This window comes from Nilaparvata lugens, chromosome 2, assembly GCF_014356525.2.
Source record: "Nilaparvata lugens isolate BPH chromosome 2, ASM1435652v1, whole genome shotgun sequence".
Taxonomy (NCBI): Eukaryota; Metazoa; Arthropoda; class Insecta; order Hemiptera; family Delphacidae; genus Nilaparvata; species Nilaparvata lugens.
In genome coordinates, this window is record NC_052505.1 from 72,889,049 (window position 1) to 72,905,079 (window position 16,031).

Sequence of the window (16,031 nt, forward strand, 5' to 3'; positions counted from 1 at the left end):
CTCTCATTGAGTTCCAGCATGAGATTGAAAAATTACTGTGAGCTATATTTTTGGGCGATGATGATTTATTTATGTAGATTGTTGATATTCTAGTCAAACATTGAAAGTTCCAAAAATGAACTCAAAATCATTATTGAGTTTGCTTAAACCTGGTAAAACTTACGCTGTCAATCATAGCGAGTTCCTTGGGAGAGAAACACATGCAACTCAATTGATCAAGAATCATTGTTAATAAATCAAAATAGCTACTTAAAGAGAGACAAGTTAGACTCTACTTCACATCAAATTACTAATTTAAAAAAATACCGATTGGCACAGTCTATTATTGATACTTCAACTTCATTATCAAATCATTCTTGATTAGAACTAGTAAGAAAAACCTATACTCACCGTATAATTTCTTAAGGAACATTGGACTACCAGAGCAGATTACTTTTCCATGATCCATAATAGCTATTCTGTCGCCAAGAGCATCGGCTTCTTCCATGAAATGGGTGGTTATAATTATCGTATGGTTTTGGCGTAGCTCCTGAAAATAATTTCGGAACAAGTTAGAGTATGGAATTATAAATTAAAAATACAAGTTGTTTTATACAGTTATACATAAGAATTCTGTTCATTATTATTAGGGGAATTATACATATTATTTGTCTTCCATCTGCTTCTATTCATATGAAGTACGACATCTGTGAGGATAAATAGAATGATCATTACCCATAAACGAAAAATACATTATTTGGCTTTCAAATCAATATTACTCAATCATTCAATTCAGATCATTTGAGCGTCGTGCTCTCGATTCTTCCGTTGAAAGCGTGGCTGCATGAGGTTAGCTACACTCGTTACATTTAGGCCCGCCGCAAAGTAGACCCACACTAATCCACGAAAAGCAACCCACGCCGTGGGATGTTTTGTAAACCATTGCTATATAAATATTCATAATAAATCAGCTGACAACTGGATTATTCATTGCATGTATTAAACAGATGTCTGGAGAAGCCTAGCAATGGTTTACAAAACATCCCACGGTGTGGGTTGCTTTTCTTCAACTTTTTTCGTGGATTAGCATGGGTCTACTTTGCGGCGGGCGTTTTGCTCTTTAAAATCACTTCAAGGTGAGGTCAAAATTGATCAAACTGGAAGTACATCCATCATCATCATCATCATCATCATCATCAAATCAAATTTCTCTTATAAGCCAGGCTGATGAAGATTTTGACGATTCTAGTTTTTATGAAATATCTTATAGGAAAATGCATGGAATATGTATGAATTGTGTCTTACCAATAAACTATTCCACAATTCTCGTCTTGACTCTGGATCTAGTCCTGACGTTGGTTCATCCAATATAAGCACCTAGAATGCAAATCACATACCAGGATCAGAATTCAGATCAGGAACCTCTAATAGTTGAACCAAAGAGTAGTCATTGTTGTCCAAATGCACAAGAATAGTGTAATAATCAGACTTACTAAGCTTATTAGGACTATATTCAAATAAAATTTCGATAAAAAATTAGCACTTTTTATTAAAATGATGTGTTTTTTTTAATTAATAATTAGGATAATAGGATATTTTGGTTCTATTCAATGGTTTAGTTACTTGTGTCTATTATATTTTTCTTGAATGTCTAGATCTGAATATACTCCAGGTGGATTGTAATTATATATCTTTGATTGGTGGATTGTAATTCTTATAATCTGTATCAAAATACACTAGATGAAAATGATTCTATATTCAGGTTTACAGTAGAGTAGAGGATGCGAGTTTTACTTCAAAGAATATACCTATTAACTAATACCTTGTTCTCACTTCGTTGTTCTTACTCGACTCCTGAATGAAGGAAGCCTAAGAAGTTTGAGATTTCAGAAGTGATACAGGTGCATCCAAATTAGAAAATACTATTGGAAAGAGAATAATTTACATCTTGTTGATAGCCAATTCCTTGCGATTTGTATAATCAAACTGATTTACAACAGAGAGCAGAATAATATTAATATAAATATTAATAATAATTAATTGATTTAATATTAATGTAAATTTGTATCATAATTGAATATGATTTATTATCCACGATTTTCAAAGATTAACGTATTTAAGTCTGTATCTTCTATAGGATTTGCGAGCTCTCTCATCCATTCATTCATAACGAAATGAAAATTGAAATACTATTTGTTAAAATAGATTCTTTCAAATATAAAAGAGTTCAATATTTAAGTTTTTCAAGTTTCGTCAACTTTAGTGATGTTGATTATTTCAACCATAGTGCAGGTGTGGCAAATTTTCTATTATTTTCAGTAAGTGAATAGTACAATAGTAGAAGGCAACGTAGTACGTTAGCAGAAGGCAAAAAATATACAAAATTTTCCAATTCAGAAGAATTCTATATTTTGATAGGATACATTGATCATTTTATCTAAGGTTTTAGGAGTATTTGGAAATTATAGTAAGATTCTTAAATAGAACTGCTTATTATAAGTATGAATATTTATCCATTACCTTTGGGTTTCCAATCAGTGAAATTGCAAGACATAATTTTCTTTTCATTCCTCCAGACAATTTTGCAGCAAAGTTGTTCTGCTTATCCAGAATGTTGAATTTACGGAGCCATTCCAAACCATCACTTTGAGCTTGGCTTTTATCCAATCCCTTCAACTAAGCAATGATTTTAATGATAATGAAAAATTAATATCACATTGAAATCTCTTTGAATTTAGGAAACCAAATTGTGAATATTTCCCGCACATGGACGAATCTGTGAGTGGGAGAGAGTTAAATATTAAAATAGCCTACCATGAAGATAATGTAGTAGAAAAATAATAGAATACCTTACAAAGAGATAAAAAGAAAAAAAAATTAATTCAAAATAATATTGTGTTATTTAACCTAATAAAGGAATGTATGAAAATAGAATGTTTTCTGATTTATTTCAATTGAGAACAAAGTAAGAATAATTTATACATTGCGTCAACAGACGATCAGAGTGAACTCATAAAATGACAATAAATTGTGTACGTAAAAATAAATGAATTGGAGTAAATTTACATTGGGAGAGGACTCTTTTGGTGGAAACTGTTTCTGACAGCTAAAGTTTGATTAGAACTCATTTGAAAAATTAAGTAGCCTACAGTACTAATCCGAAATTTAGCGCATTCATTCTTCATATTGGATCATCAATCTATATCATTCAAAGGTTGTACGGACTGAAGAAGAACAGTACGCTGTATTATTTGAATCTTTGTACACATTATGAAATATAATAAATTACTAAAAACTACAAATCTGCTGAGTAAATAAACTCCGATAAACGGTAGGAAAGGTAATAGTTTGTATAAATAAAAAGGTTTTATGTATCTTTAAAAATTATTTTTTTTTGTCAAATCAAATTAAAAGGTAGGATAAATTATTGCTACTCACCATACCAAAGAACGTTAAATGTTGGAGAACAGTCAAATAGGGTATAACTAAATTATGTTGAGGACACAATCCCAGGCTTTTTCTGAACCTATCCATATTATCGAAAACATTGAACAGTTCACCGTTATCAGAAGCGTAGATTTCTCCAGAGCTTGGAGAATACATTCCTATTGCAAAGAAACTTGATTATAATATAATAATAATTTTACGACTTGCACGAATTCTATTTATAAAAACCAGCACAATCTGAGTTGAGCGATATTATTGTATTATGATTATGTAACATTTTTTTAGGGCTTTTAATAGCATACAAAAATTTGGATTCTTTTTACATTTCATGAATTTAATAGCAATTTGTAAATAATTGCTGGGTTTACTTCGAAATGCCTATCTTAGAGGTGTCTGGTAAACTGGTCAAGTCAACTGACCGGCAATTTGTTCGATTCCTGCTCAGACGATTTTTTTGGCATAGTTTTCATCGATTTTCCTCTAGCTATTTTCTCTGTTTTTGATGTTTGTAATTGTGAAGTAATGGAATAAACGGTTCTAAATGTGTTTGATGGCATATTAATTTTGAAATTCGTTTCATTAATTCGCGGTACAAGTTGATTGACTCATATATTTATAGTATGTACCAACAAGAACACTTAAGGAAATCATAACTATGATGGTAGTAGAATACAACTTGTATGGAATACTAATAAGCTATCACAGCTGTGATTTATCCAAGTACCTACCTGAATGTATCATTTGAAAAACTGTACTTTCCAGAGTAAGATGCTATTGCCAACTAGTTCAATAAGATTTTCAACTTAGTAAAAATAGCATACCTGTGATCATTGACATGGTTGTAGTTTTTCCAGCGCCATTATGACCCAGCAGGGCCATAATTTGTCCGTCATAGACATCCAAGTTGACTCCATTCACAGCGTACACATCGCCCTTGAACACCTTCATCAAATTACGCACTGACAAGCCCACTTTGGTGTTAGGTTCTGGTTTCTCAAAGAAAGTCTCGTCTAAATCCATATCTTCCTTTATAGCATCATACGTTTTTTCAGAGAATAGCTGTAAGAATTCAATGTTGAATTTTAGAGAAATATTGTGGAAAGATCCTGAATCACAGAAATTTACATACACACCAAAATAATCATGATGAATTAATGAATATAGAATAAAAATCAATAGCTAATATACAAAGGTAGTATAGAACACTCACTTGTAATTTTCTGAATAAAATACATTCACGCACAATAAATTAAACATTTTTTAACACGCACGAAATCTTTTTTTTAAATGTCATTCCTGAATATCAATTGATAATAAATTATTTTTTCTATGCATTGGAGTTGTTTTGTTGCCGTGAATTTTCACAATAAAAAATATAAAATATAGAGATAATCGTAGGTTAAACAATGAATGCCAGATCATGACAGATAATTTTACATAGGTACTAATAGCTTCATTTAATTGATACAACAACCCCAAGTGATGAGTGGTGATGGAATGTATGTCAGTTTAACAGCTAAGTAGCTGCTTTGAGAAATTGCAATTACAATTCAAAGAACTTATGAAGTCATACCATACCTTAAAAATAATTCATAAAATTACATAAAAATTAGCATTATCAGCCTTGGGGTGAAATTTGAGTTATTTATAATATTGTTAGGTATAATAAAGTTAGTTTTATTTATTATAGTGTTAAAATTTCATAGTTTCATTTTTATTTTCCATCTATTGCTGTCTTACATTCAGGTACAAGTTTTAATAGAATATATCAATCAGAAACACAAAGAACAATAGATACATTAATTGCACAAGCTTTTATTATATAGGTAATATAAGTACATTATATTGTATATCCTTATAGTTGAAAGTAAATAGGAAAATATAGTCAATAATAATAGTAGATAATAATGATCAAAATGGAAATTTTGATTTGTGCTCTATCCAACTTGATTTCTAATACCGTTAGCTTTATCGCTTCAGAGATATTTTCAGGATAAGAAACTATGAAGTGGACTGTCGTAACATATAATATTAAGAACATTGTAAATACTATGCAAGGGAAACAGTTCTGAGGGCAAAAGCTTGAGTTAGGCTAACATGTAAGTAAAGTATAGAGAATAATATGAATGAGTAATTGAATAAACTTAAATATTACCTGGATTGGAAAGTGGAGAGGCTTGGCAGTACCATACTCCCCAGGCATTATGTTATCGAAATACCAAATTAGTGTCGAGTATAACAAACAACATAGTAGGTAGCTCAATAGAAGCCAAATCATTTCAATACTGCCAGTAGAATTATCACACGTTTTGAAAAGATTCAAAAAGTTCATTCCATCACCTGCAATAAAAATTTGCACAATTTATCCTCGTATAGTTTAACTTCGTAAATTATATTATTCAATTCACACATTCATTTCATCTGAACAGCGCATATCTCAATTATTACTTACCTTCTAATTGGAATTTTCATGGAATATAAACGCTTTTGCAAGAAGTCCAATATACAGAGGGATCCAAAGAAAATAAACACTGTCAAAGAGCCTTTTTCTGGACCCCTATATACTAGCAAAATAATATGCATCTATGATAATTAAATGTGCCAATTCTACAATTGAATTATTATCACCATATTTTTTTAATATTGAAGCTACCCACAGAAACATTGAAATGTAACTAGCTCAAATCAATATTATCAAGTTACAAGGTATTTGAACGTTTTGGAAAATGAACAATTTGTACCGCATTACTTACTGTACTTTTTGATTCTCCTATCAAAATAGTTTAATTCTATTTCGATTTTCATTATTTGATAAAAATGTATTTCAAAATGTTTGCTTCAAGTAGGCTTGACAGTTGACAAGCACTGTGAAGCATGAGACTGAAATGAGCATAACTTTGCAGTAATAATTTGAAAAATATTTTTCCTTCTACGAAAAAAATGTATGCCATTAGAACAAGAGGGTGGAGTTAATAGAGGGCTCGAGAACAATTTGTGGCCGTTGGCCGTGTGCTCACTTGAGTGAGCACAAAGTAGTGAGGGCATCTTCTTCATTTGCACATATTCCTTCTCTCTCTCAAAGTGGGAAATGTCTGTAAATAATCATAGACTAGAATAGAAAGGTTGGTCTTGGAAGCGAGAAATATTCCTCACCCTACCACAGAAATTTCAGTGGTCAGTCACATTCAGAGGAAAGAGAAAGGTCACAATTAATTTTGCAGCAGGAAATGCAAGAGCTTGAGTCTCAAATATCTGGTACACCGTAATAAGAAAAAATATTTACTTACATTGGGATTCAAAGCTGACAAGTAGTTTTGCAGTTCTACTCCAGTTGAATTGAGGAAAAACAATACACGCCAAAATATTCAAAAACGTTCCTTTATCATCCAACAACTTTGGTCCAACCAAGGCAGAGATTGGAATCATATTTGCCAATACTATGATAAAACTCGCCAACAGAGCTGTTAAAAGATAGAATAAGAATTAAAGCTTTTAAAACTAGTAAATAAACTAAGAATTTTTTACTAGAAAACTTTTTTCATATCTAGAAATTAGAAATATTATTATTTTAGATGGCACAAGAATATAATCTGTGAACAATGAAAGAAGATGGATTAGGTAGTCAACTAATTAATAATTAATAATTAATTAATAATAAATAAATAATTAATAATAATTAATAATTCTTAATTCGATCACCAAAATTATTTTATCGACCTGATTCTTGAACCAATGTTAAACAAAATCCATTTAGGGATAATTCTGTGAGCTAGTTAATCCGCTGGTAATGCTGACATTTAGCAAATTGTCAAGACTTTATGCGCGGATCCATCCCCCCCTTCCACGGCAAAACTCCACACTCGGAAAAAATCGAAAATTGTTGGAGTTTTTAATCGAAAATAGCATTTGAGGGTTTTATATTAATTTAATTTTTGGATTTGTTCATTCAAACCCCAAGGTCATGATACTATTCCTTACTTACTTATTATACTTATTTCTGCAACTACAGTAATACAGTAGTAGGCCTAACTGTAATTTTTTCAAACATCACTTGGAAATTCGCCCCGATTGGATTCCCACCTTGGATTAATAAACCATGACGTTATTACACTATTTACTATGGTGTACTTGTATACCAGTTACTGGTTTATTAAAATAGGTCTATCGTATAAAGTCTGAGCTCTCTTTGATATTTAATTAGTCATGGTTCTTTCTCCCCCAGTCGTTTCACAATAAGTAGACCATATAGGTATAATATTACCTTTATAGTTGATCTATTATAGTATTTATAAGAGAATCATCACTTTATGGAGTTACTCAGATTTGTGAATAGTTATATAATAATTACTGCTGAATCTTTTTTTGTTGATTATGGTGCTCTCTTATTATAGCCTACTCTATAGGGCAATCAGGCCAGGCAGCAATGCTGACATTGTAGACTGCACAGTCGAAAACCGGAATGTTAGCGGCGGTCGCTTCCGACACAGGTGTTCAGTAGTTATTTGTGTGCTTTTGCTGGTCACCTGTTAAGGCTGTGCAAAGGCTAAAAATAAACTTTCTACTCGTGATATTTTTTAAAGTTTTTCGATTTGTATATCATCAAGCTATCAAAATGAAAAAGTTTTCACAGGAAAACATTTTTTTTCCGATCATTACTTTTTGAGATATGAGCGCCTGAAGTTTGAATTTTTGGGACAGAACATTTCAAATTCGGTAAGATATAAATCCATGAGATTTAGATGATGGATTCTTCATGGTATTTTTGATCTAGTAAAACAAAAATTTTCTGAAAATATCATTTTTGAAAAAGTTATTAAATTTACCAAAAAATAACTCAACTAAAAGTTATTTTTAGTAAATTGAATAACTATCTTAAAAATTGATATTTTTAGAAATTTTTTGGTTTACTAGATCAACAATACCATGAAGAATCTATACTCTAAATCTCATGAATTTATATCTTACCGAATTTGAAATGTTCTGTCCCAAAAATGTAATCTTTAGGCGCTCATATCTCAAAAAGTAATGATCAGAAAAAAAATGTTTCCTGAGAAAACTTTTTCATTTTGATAGCTTGATGATATACAAATCGAAAAACTTTGAAAAATATCACGAGTAGAAAGTTTATTTTTAGCCTTTGCACAGCCTTAAAGAACACAGTTTGCCTGTCAGTGAAAAATGTCCATTGCAACGTTATGCTAGTGGCTGACCTTGGTACTTACGTTTCTTGAACAAACAGCAGAAGAACAGAGCATACAAGCCCATTGTTACAAGGAATAGCACAAGAACAATCCAGAGAAGAATGATGTTTGTCTTTGGCAGGAGAGCAGAGAAGTCTTGTTTGAACTGGACTTTGAGCAGGAGGGTGGTGTAGGTGACATTGACCAGGCCGAAAGTGAGCATGTTCATCAGCCAGCCTCCCCACAGCACCTCACGCCGTATTCCCATCAGTCGCATCAGCTCCTGAAAAGTGCACACGACCAACAAGCAACCATGTAACATTGTATTCTATTCGGTAAATTGGTTCAACCATGTTAAAAAATAGTTTATTGTCCTGTTAATGCAAAATCGAAAATACTTCAATCTATAATTAGTCCAGTGAAGGAAGGGCTATATAGAAGGAGAGTTTGGAAGACAATTTTTGGCCACGCAGTTCTGTTTAGGGTGGTAAGGAGGTAAACATATCAAAAGTCCCATTCAAAGATTCAAAAGGTACCATTTATTGCTGAAATTACGTAATTTTTAATAGAAAGTCGTATCCGTAAGATGCATAGTTTTCTATTTATAAGCGAGAAAGCAATAAATGGTACCTTTGAACAACCCCCAACCCCTTAGCACAGAGTGTAGGGGTGGAGACTTTTGATATGTTTACCTCCTTACTACCCTAAACAGGATTACGGGGTCAAAGATTGTCTTCCAAACTATACCCTTTTTTGAGCATTCATTGCCTGGACTTAAATAGTGATGTAAGATGATAATGATAATCATTGTCAAGGTGTGGATACCTGTGATGCAAGGAGATGCGGCATAATAATATCGTAAACATGGAGGGTGAGTACCTACAGCTGCAGTGTACTTTGAAAGTTCTTTCTAGTATTAGGGAAGGAGCTCATCATTACGATACTCATTACTCCGAATATTTCATACTAGTACACCTACATTTGAAAAAATGTAGGCTACTATGGGAATATGATATTGTAAGTACATATGCTGGAGCCTCACAAATAGACAACAGACATAGGTTACAAGACCTTCTGAATCCCAAAATTGAACATAATGATACATCAACATCATCAAGTATCTTAAACATACTCATCTCGTGACATCAAGTTGATGGACAATATATTTTGGATTAAATTAATAATGAACTCGATTACGGTTTGATCCAACTCTACTAGGATCGTATCTGAAACACATTCCGGGCCTCAATTGTTCGCAGAACACATATATCTGTAACATAATTGTTTCCATCTTTCTTTGAATGTCGAGTCTGAAGTTTTTCAGAAAATAAAATGAATTGAGAGTTTCTGCTATGTATGTATCTTTTCTTCTATATAATAAAAGAGAGTAGGGTTGTGTTTGATCGCATCAAAACATGTTAACTTGTGGATTGCATACCGGAAAAACGGTAATGATTTAGATAAAAATATCAAAATTGTGCACCTCGAAGCCCAAATTTCAATTTTCTTTCTAGATTTTATAGAGTTAATGTTCAAATTTCATTCAAGAGACATCGAAATTTTATACAGAATAGCTTACATTGTTGTAAAATGTGATTGTTTATAAGTAAGGGAATTATAACGTTAGTACAAGGCTTCATGCATATTTTGAACGCAGCCGTGATCTAGCGGTAATAAAGTACTCGATTACGGCGCGAGTGTTCCTCGGTTCGAATCCCGATTCTTCCGTTTTTTTTTGTACTTAATTTTTCCCTCGAAACGTATTATTATAAATTATTTTTTGAAGGAAGTTGTTTTCATTAAGATTGATCATAGATTTCATCAATTAATTATTCTATGTAAAATTTTGCAACCAGTACAAATGAAATGGACATGGGTTTCATGCTGTGTCATTGGAATTCATAAGAAATGCATGAATAGATAGATCATAATAAAATTAGTAGGTACCGTAATAATTGATATTCTTCAGTTATAATGTCGGCCTGCTATTAGACACAAATTAGGAGTGAAACAAATTTGTAGGTAGGTATTTTGTTTGGAATTGGGGAAGCAAAAGGCTGCCTGATTCAAATTGAGGAGGATCTAATCGATACTAAAATTGATGTATTGAAGAAAAATCAATATGATACTATGAGTTTTTAAAGTATTATGTTTTCTTCAGTTACCGTATCTATACTAATAATAAAGGAAAAGAACTGGCTTATACACGTACGGAATAGGAAAATTATGTTTGACGCATCATCACGTCTGAACTACTCAACTGACTAACTTGAAATTTTGCATATAGTTTCTTAATTAACCGAGGATTGTTATAGGCCTATTTTCAATTCTTCAAGATTTCATTAAATCAAGTTTTCAATTTGTCATGCTTCCAGCAGTTGTTGTATTAGATGAAAGGTATGATTGGGATCCTATTCGAATAAAAATAACCGATTTTCTGTCCCATCAAAATTTTGGTCAGCCATCTTGGAACCGCCATTTTAAATTCAACTTATTTTTTTTGATTGGAAGGTAGTCATATAATACATGATTTCGATACAGAATTTCAAGAGAAAATGAAACCGCACATCGATTTTTCAAACCGTTCAAAAGTTATTCTCATTCAAAGATACTGATAAATAATCCATCTATTCTATGACAATGGAAAGAAATGGCTTATACACGTGACGGGATAGGAAAATTATGTTTGACGCCTTATCACGTCTGAACTAATTGACTGAATGACTTGAAATTTTGCAAAAAGATTCTTTATTAACCGAGGATGGTTATGGGCCTATTTTCAATTTTCCAATATTTTATTACGTCAAGTTTTCAGTTTGTAAAGTTTTTAAATAGACCCTTGCGGAGCACGGGTTACCTGCTTGTTTTATATATAGCAGAAACTCTCAATGCTATGTATAATGGTAACAATGTCACTTTTACCTTGGCTCCTGTTTGTTTTTCTGAAACAATGTTTGGAACTGGGAGATTTGTAGAGACTATTACTGCTAGAAATATAATGTACGTCAGCAGAGCTTCCAATGATCCCCAAATTTCACCTGGTTTGAAATATTTAGGAATCGGGAACATTTGGTACCCCAAATCAATCTGTAATATTAAATCATAAAAGTATGAATCCACTTCCAGACTCTGCATTCTAGACCTATTAATCTCAAAATTAGTTTGACACCAACTATATTTTTGTAATACATACAATTCCAACATTCATACCGGTACGTAAATTCCAAGTAGTTCATATAACGATTGTGCATTAGGTCTTCAAGAACACAAGTTATATATAAATATGCGTACAGAATAAGCGCCACGAACACGCGTATTTCACTTTTCATCAGCTGAAGCTGTGCTGATAATATCTGTATTTCTACAGAAACGATAAGATACAGTTATTATAAGCTAATGATAAGTTAAATAATGAACTAATATTAACCTTATTTTTTGTCTAAAATTTAGATTACAAATTTAAATTTACATTATTAATGTAACCTGTCATTTCCGGCCTGGTGTGATATCAGCCTCACCAAAATTTTTGTAAAGGTTGACGACATACGGTACTAAAATTATTACTCAACAGCTCAGAAATTTTATAAAAGTATTGCATTTTTACAGTATATTATAAAATGTATTTTATACAGATTCAGAGTATGATCACATTGAATGCGTGTATGTGCAAGTGCACGTGAGATCATGCATGAGTAAGCGCGAATATGAGAAACAACATTTGAAAAGAGCAATAAGGACATTCACACTGAACGCATGCACTTGCTGGTTGCGTCCAGTGTGAGCAGCTACAGACAAGTCACAACGTGTTCCAATGGCTCTTTCCAGATTTTGTTTCACATCTGCGTGTTTGGTCATGCATGATCTAACGTGCACTTGCACATACACGTCTCCAATGTGATCATACCCTTTAGTTAATAGAATCGAACATTCAACAACTGCTTTCTGCTTCGACAATCAATCGTAGCTAAATACTCCAGCAGGGCATCAGATGAATTTTTGACCTTCTGTAATTAAAATAGGGGATAGCTATTAGAATTTCAAATATACTTTCTTCATTCAAATCATACTCACATCAGAAGGCAATTCTTTCTCCTGAACTAGGAAAAATCCTTCAACTAGACATTTTTGTAAAGATAGCAAGCAGTAATTGTCATAAAAATCTGAAAATATTTCATTTCATTATTGAAAGAAAAGAGCCAAAAATATGTATTATGCTTAGCACAAAAGATTCACTATGAAAAATGTAATGTGCAAGTTTCCACAAACTATGCCGACAAGTATGGGCATGGGAATGTCACTAAACGGGAGGGGAAGAGGTATTCAGTGGGGGATGCACAACACACTTGAAGACTTGCATTTTGCAGAACGACCTTTGCCTTCTGGCGCAGACCCAGTGATATGAGAGAGAAGCTGCGGCCATTGAATGATGTTGCTAAAAATGTAGGCCTGAACATAAATGAGGCAAAAACAAAAGAGCTCGATGCTCAATGTTCATGGAGGGGAGGGGAGGGGAGAGCTTTGAAATGAATGGGAGGAGAATAGAGAGGCTGGACTCATTTGGGCAGCATGGTGGATCCTGAAGGGGGGGCTGAGGATGATGTCAAAGCTCGCACCAGAAAAACAAATGGGATATTTTCACAGCTGTATGCAATATACAGAAACAATAAAATCTCAAAATAGACATAGCTACGAATTTTCAATTCAGATGTGAAATCTGTCCTCCTCTACAGTTGCGAGAAAGGTAACAGCTAAAATCAGTAAAAGACTCCAGGTCTTCATCAATCGGTGCCTGCGAAAGATTGAGGGTGTGTAGTGGCCAAATATCAAACTAAGAGCTCTGGCACAATACAAGGCAGATGCCCATAGACATTGAGATCAGGAAGAGGAAATGGAGGTGGATAGGCCAGCATACTTTGAGGAAAAGAGATGGAGAAATTGAAAGGATGTCTTACAATGGAATCCTCAGGGAGGAAGGAAAAGAGGAAGGCCAAGGATTTCATGGAGGCGAACAGTAAAAAGCGAGCTTGGAAAGTTGAGGAAGACATGGTGAGAGGTGAGAGGAATGGTGGGGCGGAGAGGGAGAGGGATGGCGGCTATTCGTGGATGCCCTCTGCTCCAACCGGAGTTACAGAAATTAAGTCAAGGTAAGTCATGCCAAAAGTAGCTATCAAAACATTTTTCAATTGATTACTATCAATTAATTCTATGTTTGTTTGCAATACATAATCTGACTAAATCATAGGTGATGAAACCTATCATTCTTGCAATGACAATCGTTCAAATAATGATATAGGTAGATGTCAAATTCAAAACACCTACATTAACGAAATAGAGCAAAATTCACACATTAATATAACTCTTCACATTTCTAAAATACATATATATGTCAAAAATATGCAAAATATTGATGCAAACAAGAGTTAAGAGTCATAGACTTTAATTAGTCAAGTTGAGAGTGTTAGACTTTGCCTTTTCATACACATTTTATGTTTTAATCAATTTATGTATTCATTTTTGCATAAATGTGAGTAGAACAGGCACAGCCTAAATAGCATTCATACCGATATCGATTTATTATAAAAAAGTGGATAGCAAATATATATCTTGATCTATAGATCTCTTGCTGATAGAGGGAATAGTAGATCAGATTGGGAACATGTGAACAAGATTCGCATCCTTTGTAGTTGAATTATTCCTAAATTGAGAGGGGTTCTACCATAGACTGTAATAACATTTTGATTGAACTGTAATATCCATTTTTTTCAACTGACAATTAGTACTTTGAAGAAAAAACACTTTTGAATCGGAAACACTTTTCAGTTACTTTTAAACAGCTGAAAGTAAGTGTTACCACTTCAAAAGTGGTTTTTAAATTCTATCATTCTAATGATGCTTAAATAAAATTGTTGATAATGTAGTTTTAGAGCTGTTAATCCTTGATTATTTAGAATTAATTCCTACAAAATAATGACTGTTGTGGCTAGTAGGAGCACATCGTTAAAGGGAGAATGGGTATGGGGAACCTCTCCCTCACTGAAAAGAGGGGGGGTTATAACGTTTTATAAATAGAAAAATGTGTTTTAAAGCTCTCTGAGAATGTGTAACAAGAAACAATTTTTGCCGGCCAGAAAGCCGAGTTTACTAAGGCGTTGCACCCTTCAGTCTGCTAGTGCTACCTGGTCGCGGGTTCGAATCCCGCCGAATCCAATCGATTGGGCATGGACGTTTGATCATCTCATAACTCACTCTCGCACTTCCCTTTACCTATGCACAAGCAAAAAGCTCATGTGGGCATCATCCGCAATAAAAAAATAATAAATCGATACCAAAGATCAATCCGTCAAAATTCCTTATTCAGAGAACCTTTCATATAATTATTTACTAGGCTACTAGCTGCATATGGTAGTTAAGTTTGGAAAAAAATATTATTGTGAAATTATGTTAAAGTAGGTAGTATTTCATAACTAAGGCCTATCTCAAGTAGTTTCAACTTCCTTTCAAATATTTTGGATGATTATATTTTTTACAGACAACGTTCATGATTTAATCAACGTTAATGATCCCATTACAGGTGGCGAGCATGATTGTGGAGGCTTATACGGTGGGTCACTCCAAATACGGGGAGAACAGCCGGAGCCAATATTTTTTGCTTCGAATTTTCTTTCAAACCTCAATGAATATTATCATGCAATTCATCATTTTCACTGATTGTGTAGCACTGGTTAGTTAGTTAGTCCTGCTCGTTTTTTAATAAAAGATGCATGTCGTCATTCAACAAATCAATCCACTTAACACTATGGTGAGGTCCACTTTATAATGGCAGTATTTGATTAACATTATTGGTGTTGCTATCCTTATCGACAAAGCAAATAGCACTATACTTTGCTAGCTCCAAAACGTTGTCAGATCGTTTTTAACAATGTGAAAATATAACTAATTAACAAAATATTTAATCTCAATTATGAAAATTTATTATTCAATTAATGAAAAATATATCTTATTGACGAATAAAATATCAATGCTTATTTATTTTTATATTGTAATAGATATAATTATTTGTATACTATTTTATTATTGAACAGTTAATAAGACATCAGATATACCTACCGGTATCAGCTATCATCTATAGAAGGCAGTGGCAAGGCAGAGAATCGACATCCTATTCTACTATCTTTCTCCACTTCCATTATAACGTGGACATCACTAATTGAAAACTCACCTGAGAAATTTGAGTATTCCATGATCTCCTTCACTTTTGGATCATTTTGATTGGTGTATAGCAAACTGCTGTTAAACACGCGCTGATCACATTTTCTACTTAACACTTTCCTAGGGGAAAATAATTCCGGTACTTGTTTGGGCTCTTTGCCTAGGGTTCCTTTGAAATACAAAAACAATAACAAGCCAAAACTGATCAGGGGAATG

The 16,031-nt window shown here is 33.1% G+C and overlaps 1 protein-coding gene across 1 annotated transcript in view; it reads right to left on the reverse strand.

Moving 5' to 3' along the window:
* Window positions 1-13,516, reverse strand: part of LOC111062748 (phospholipid-transporting ATPase ABCA1) — a 34,506-nt gene extending 20,990 nt beyond the window's left edge. The window contains exons 1-11 of the mRNA XM_039420181.1: window positions 13,456-13,516; window positions 12,678-12,766; window positions 11,529-11,693; window positions 8,649-8,889; window positions 6,714-6,887; window positions 5,582-5,766; window positions 4,248-4,485; window positions 3,418-3,584; window positions 2,500-2,655; window positions 1,285-1,356; window positions 391-529 (exon numbers count right to left, since the gene is read on the reverse strand). Of these exons, the coding sequence (XP_039276115.1) occupies window positions 391-529; window positions 1,285-1,356; window positions 2,500-2,655; window positions 3,418-3,584; window positions 4,248-4,485; window positions 5,582-5,766; window positions 6,714-6,887; window positions 8,649-8,889; window positions 11,529-11,693; window positions 12,678-12,766; window positions 13,456-13,516 (1,687 nt within the window). The remainder of the gene's footprint in view (window positions 1-390; window positions 530-1,284; window positions 1,357-2,499; window positions 2,656-3,417; window positions 3,585-4,247; window positions 4,486-5,581; window positions 5,767-6,713; window positions 6,888-8,648; window positions 8,890-11,528; window positions 11,694-12,677; window positions 12,767-13,455) is intronic.
* Window positions 13,517-16,031: the final 2,515 nt, after the last annotated feature.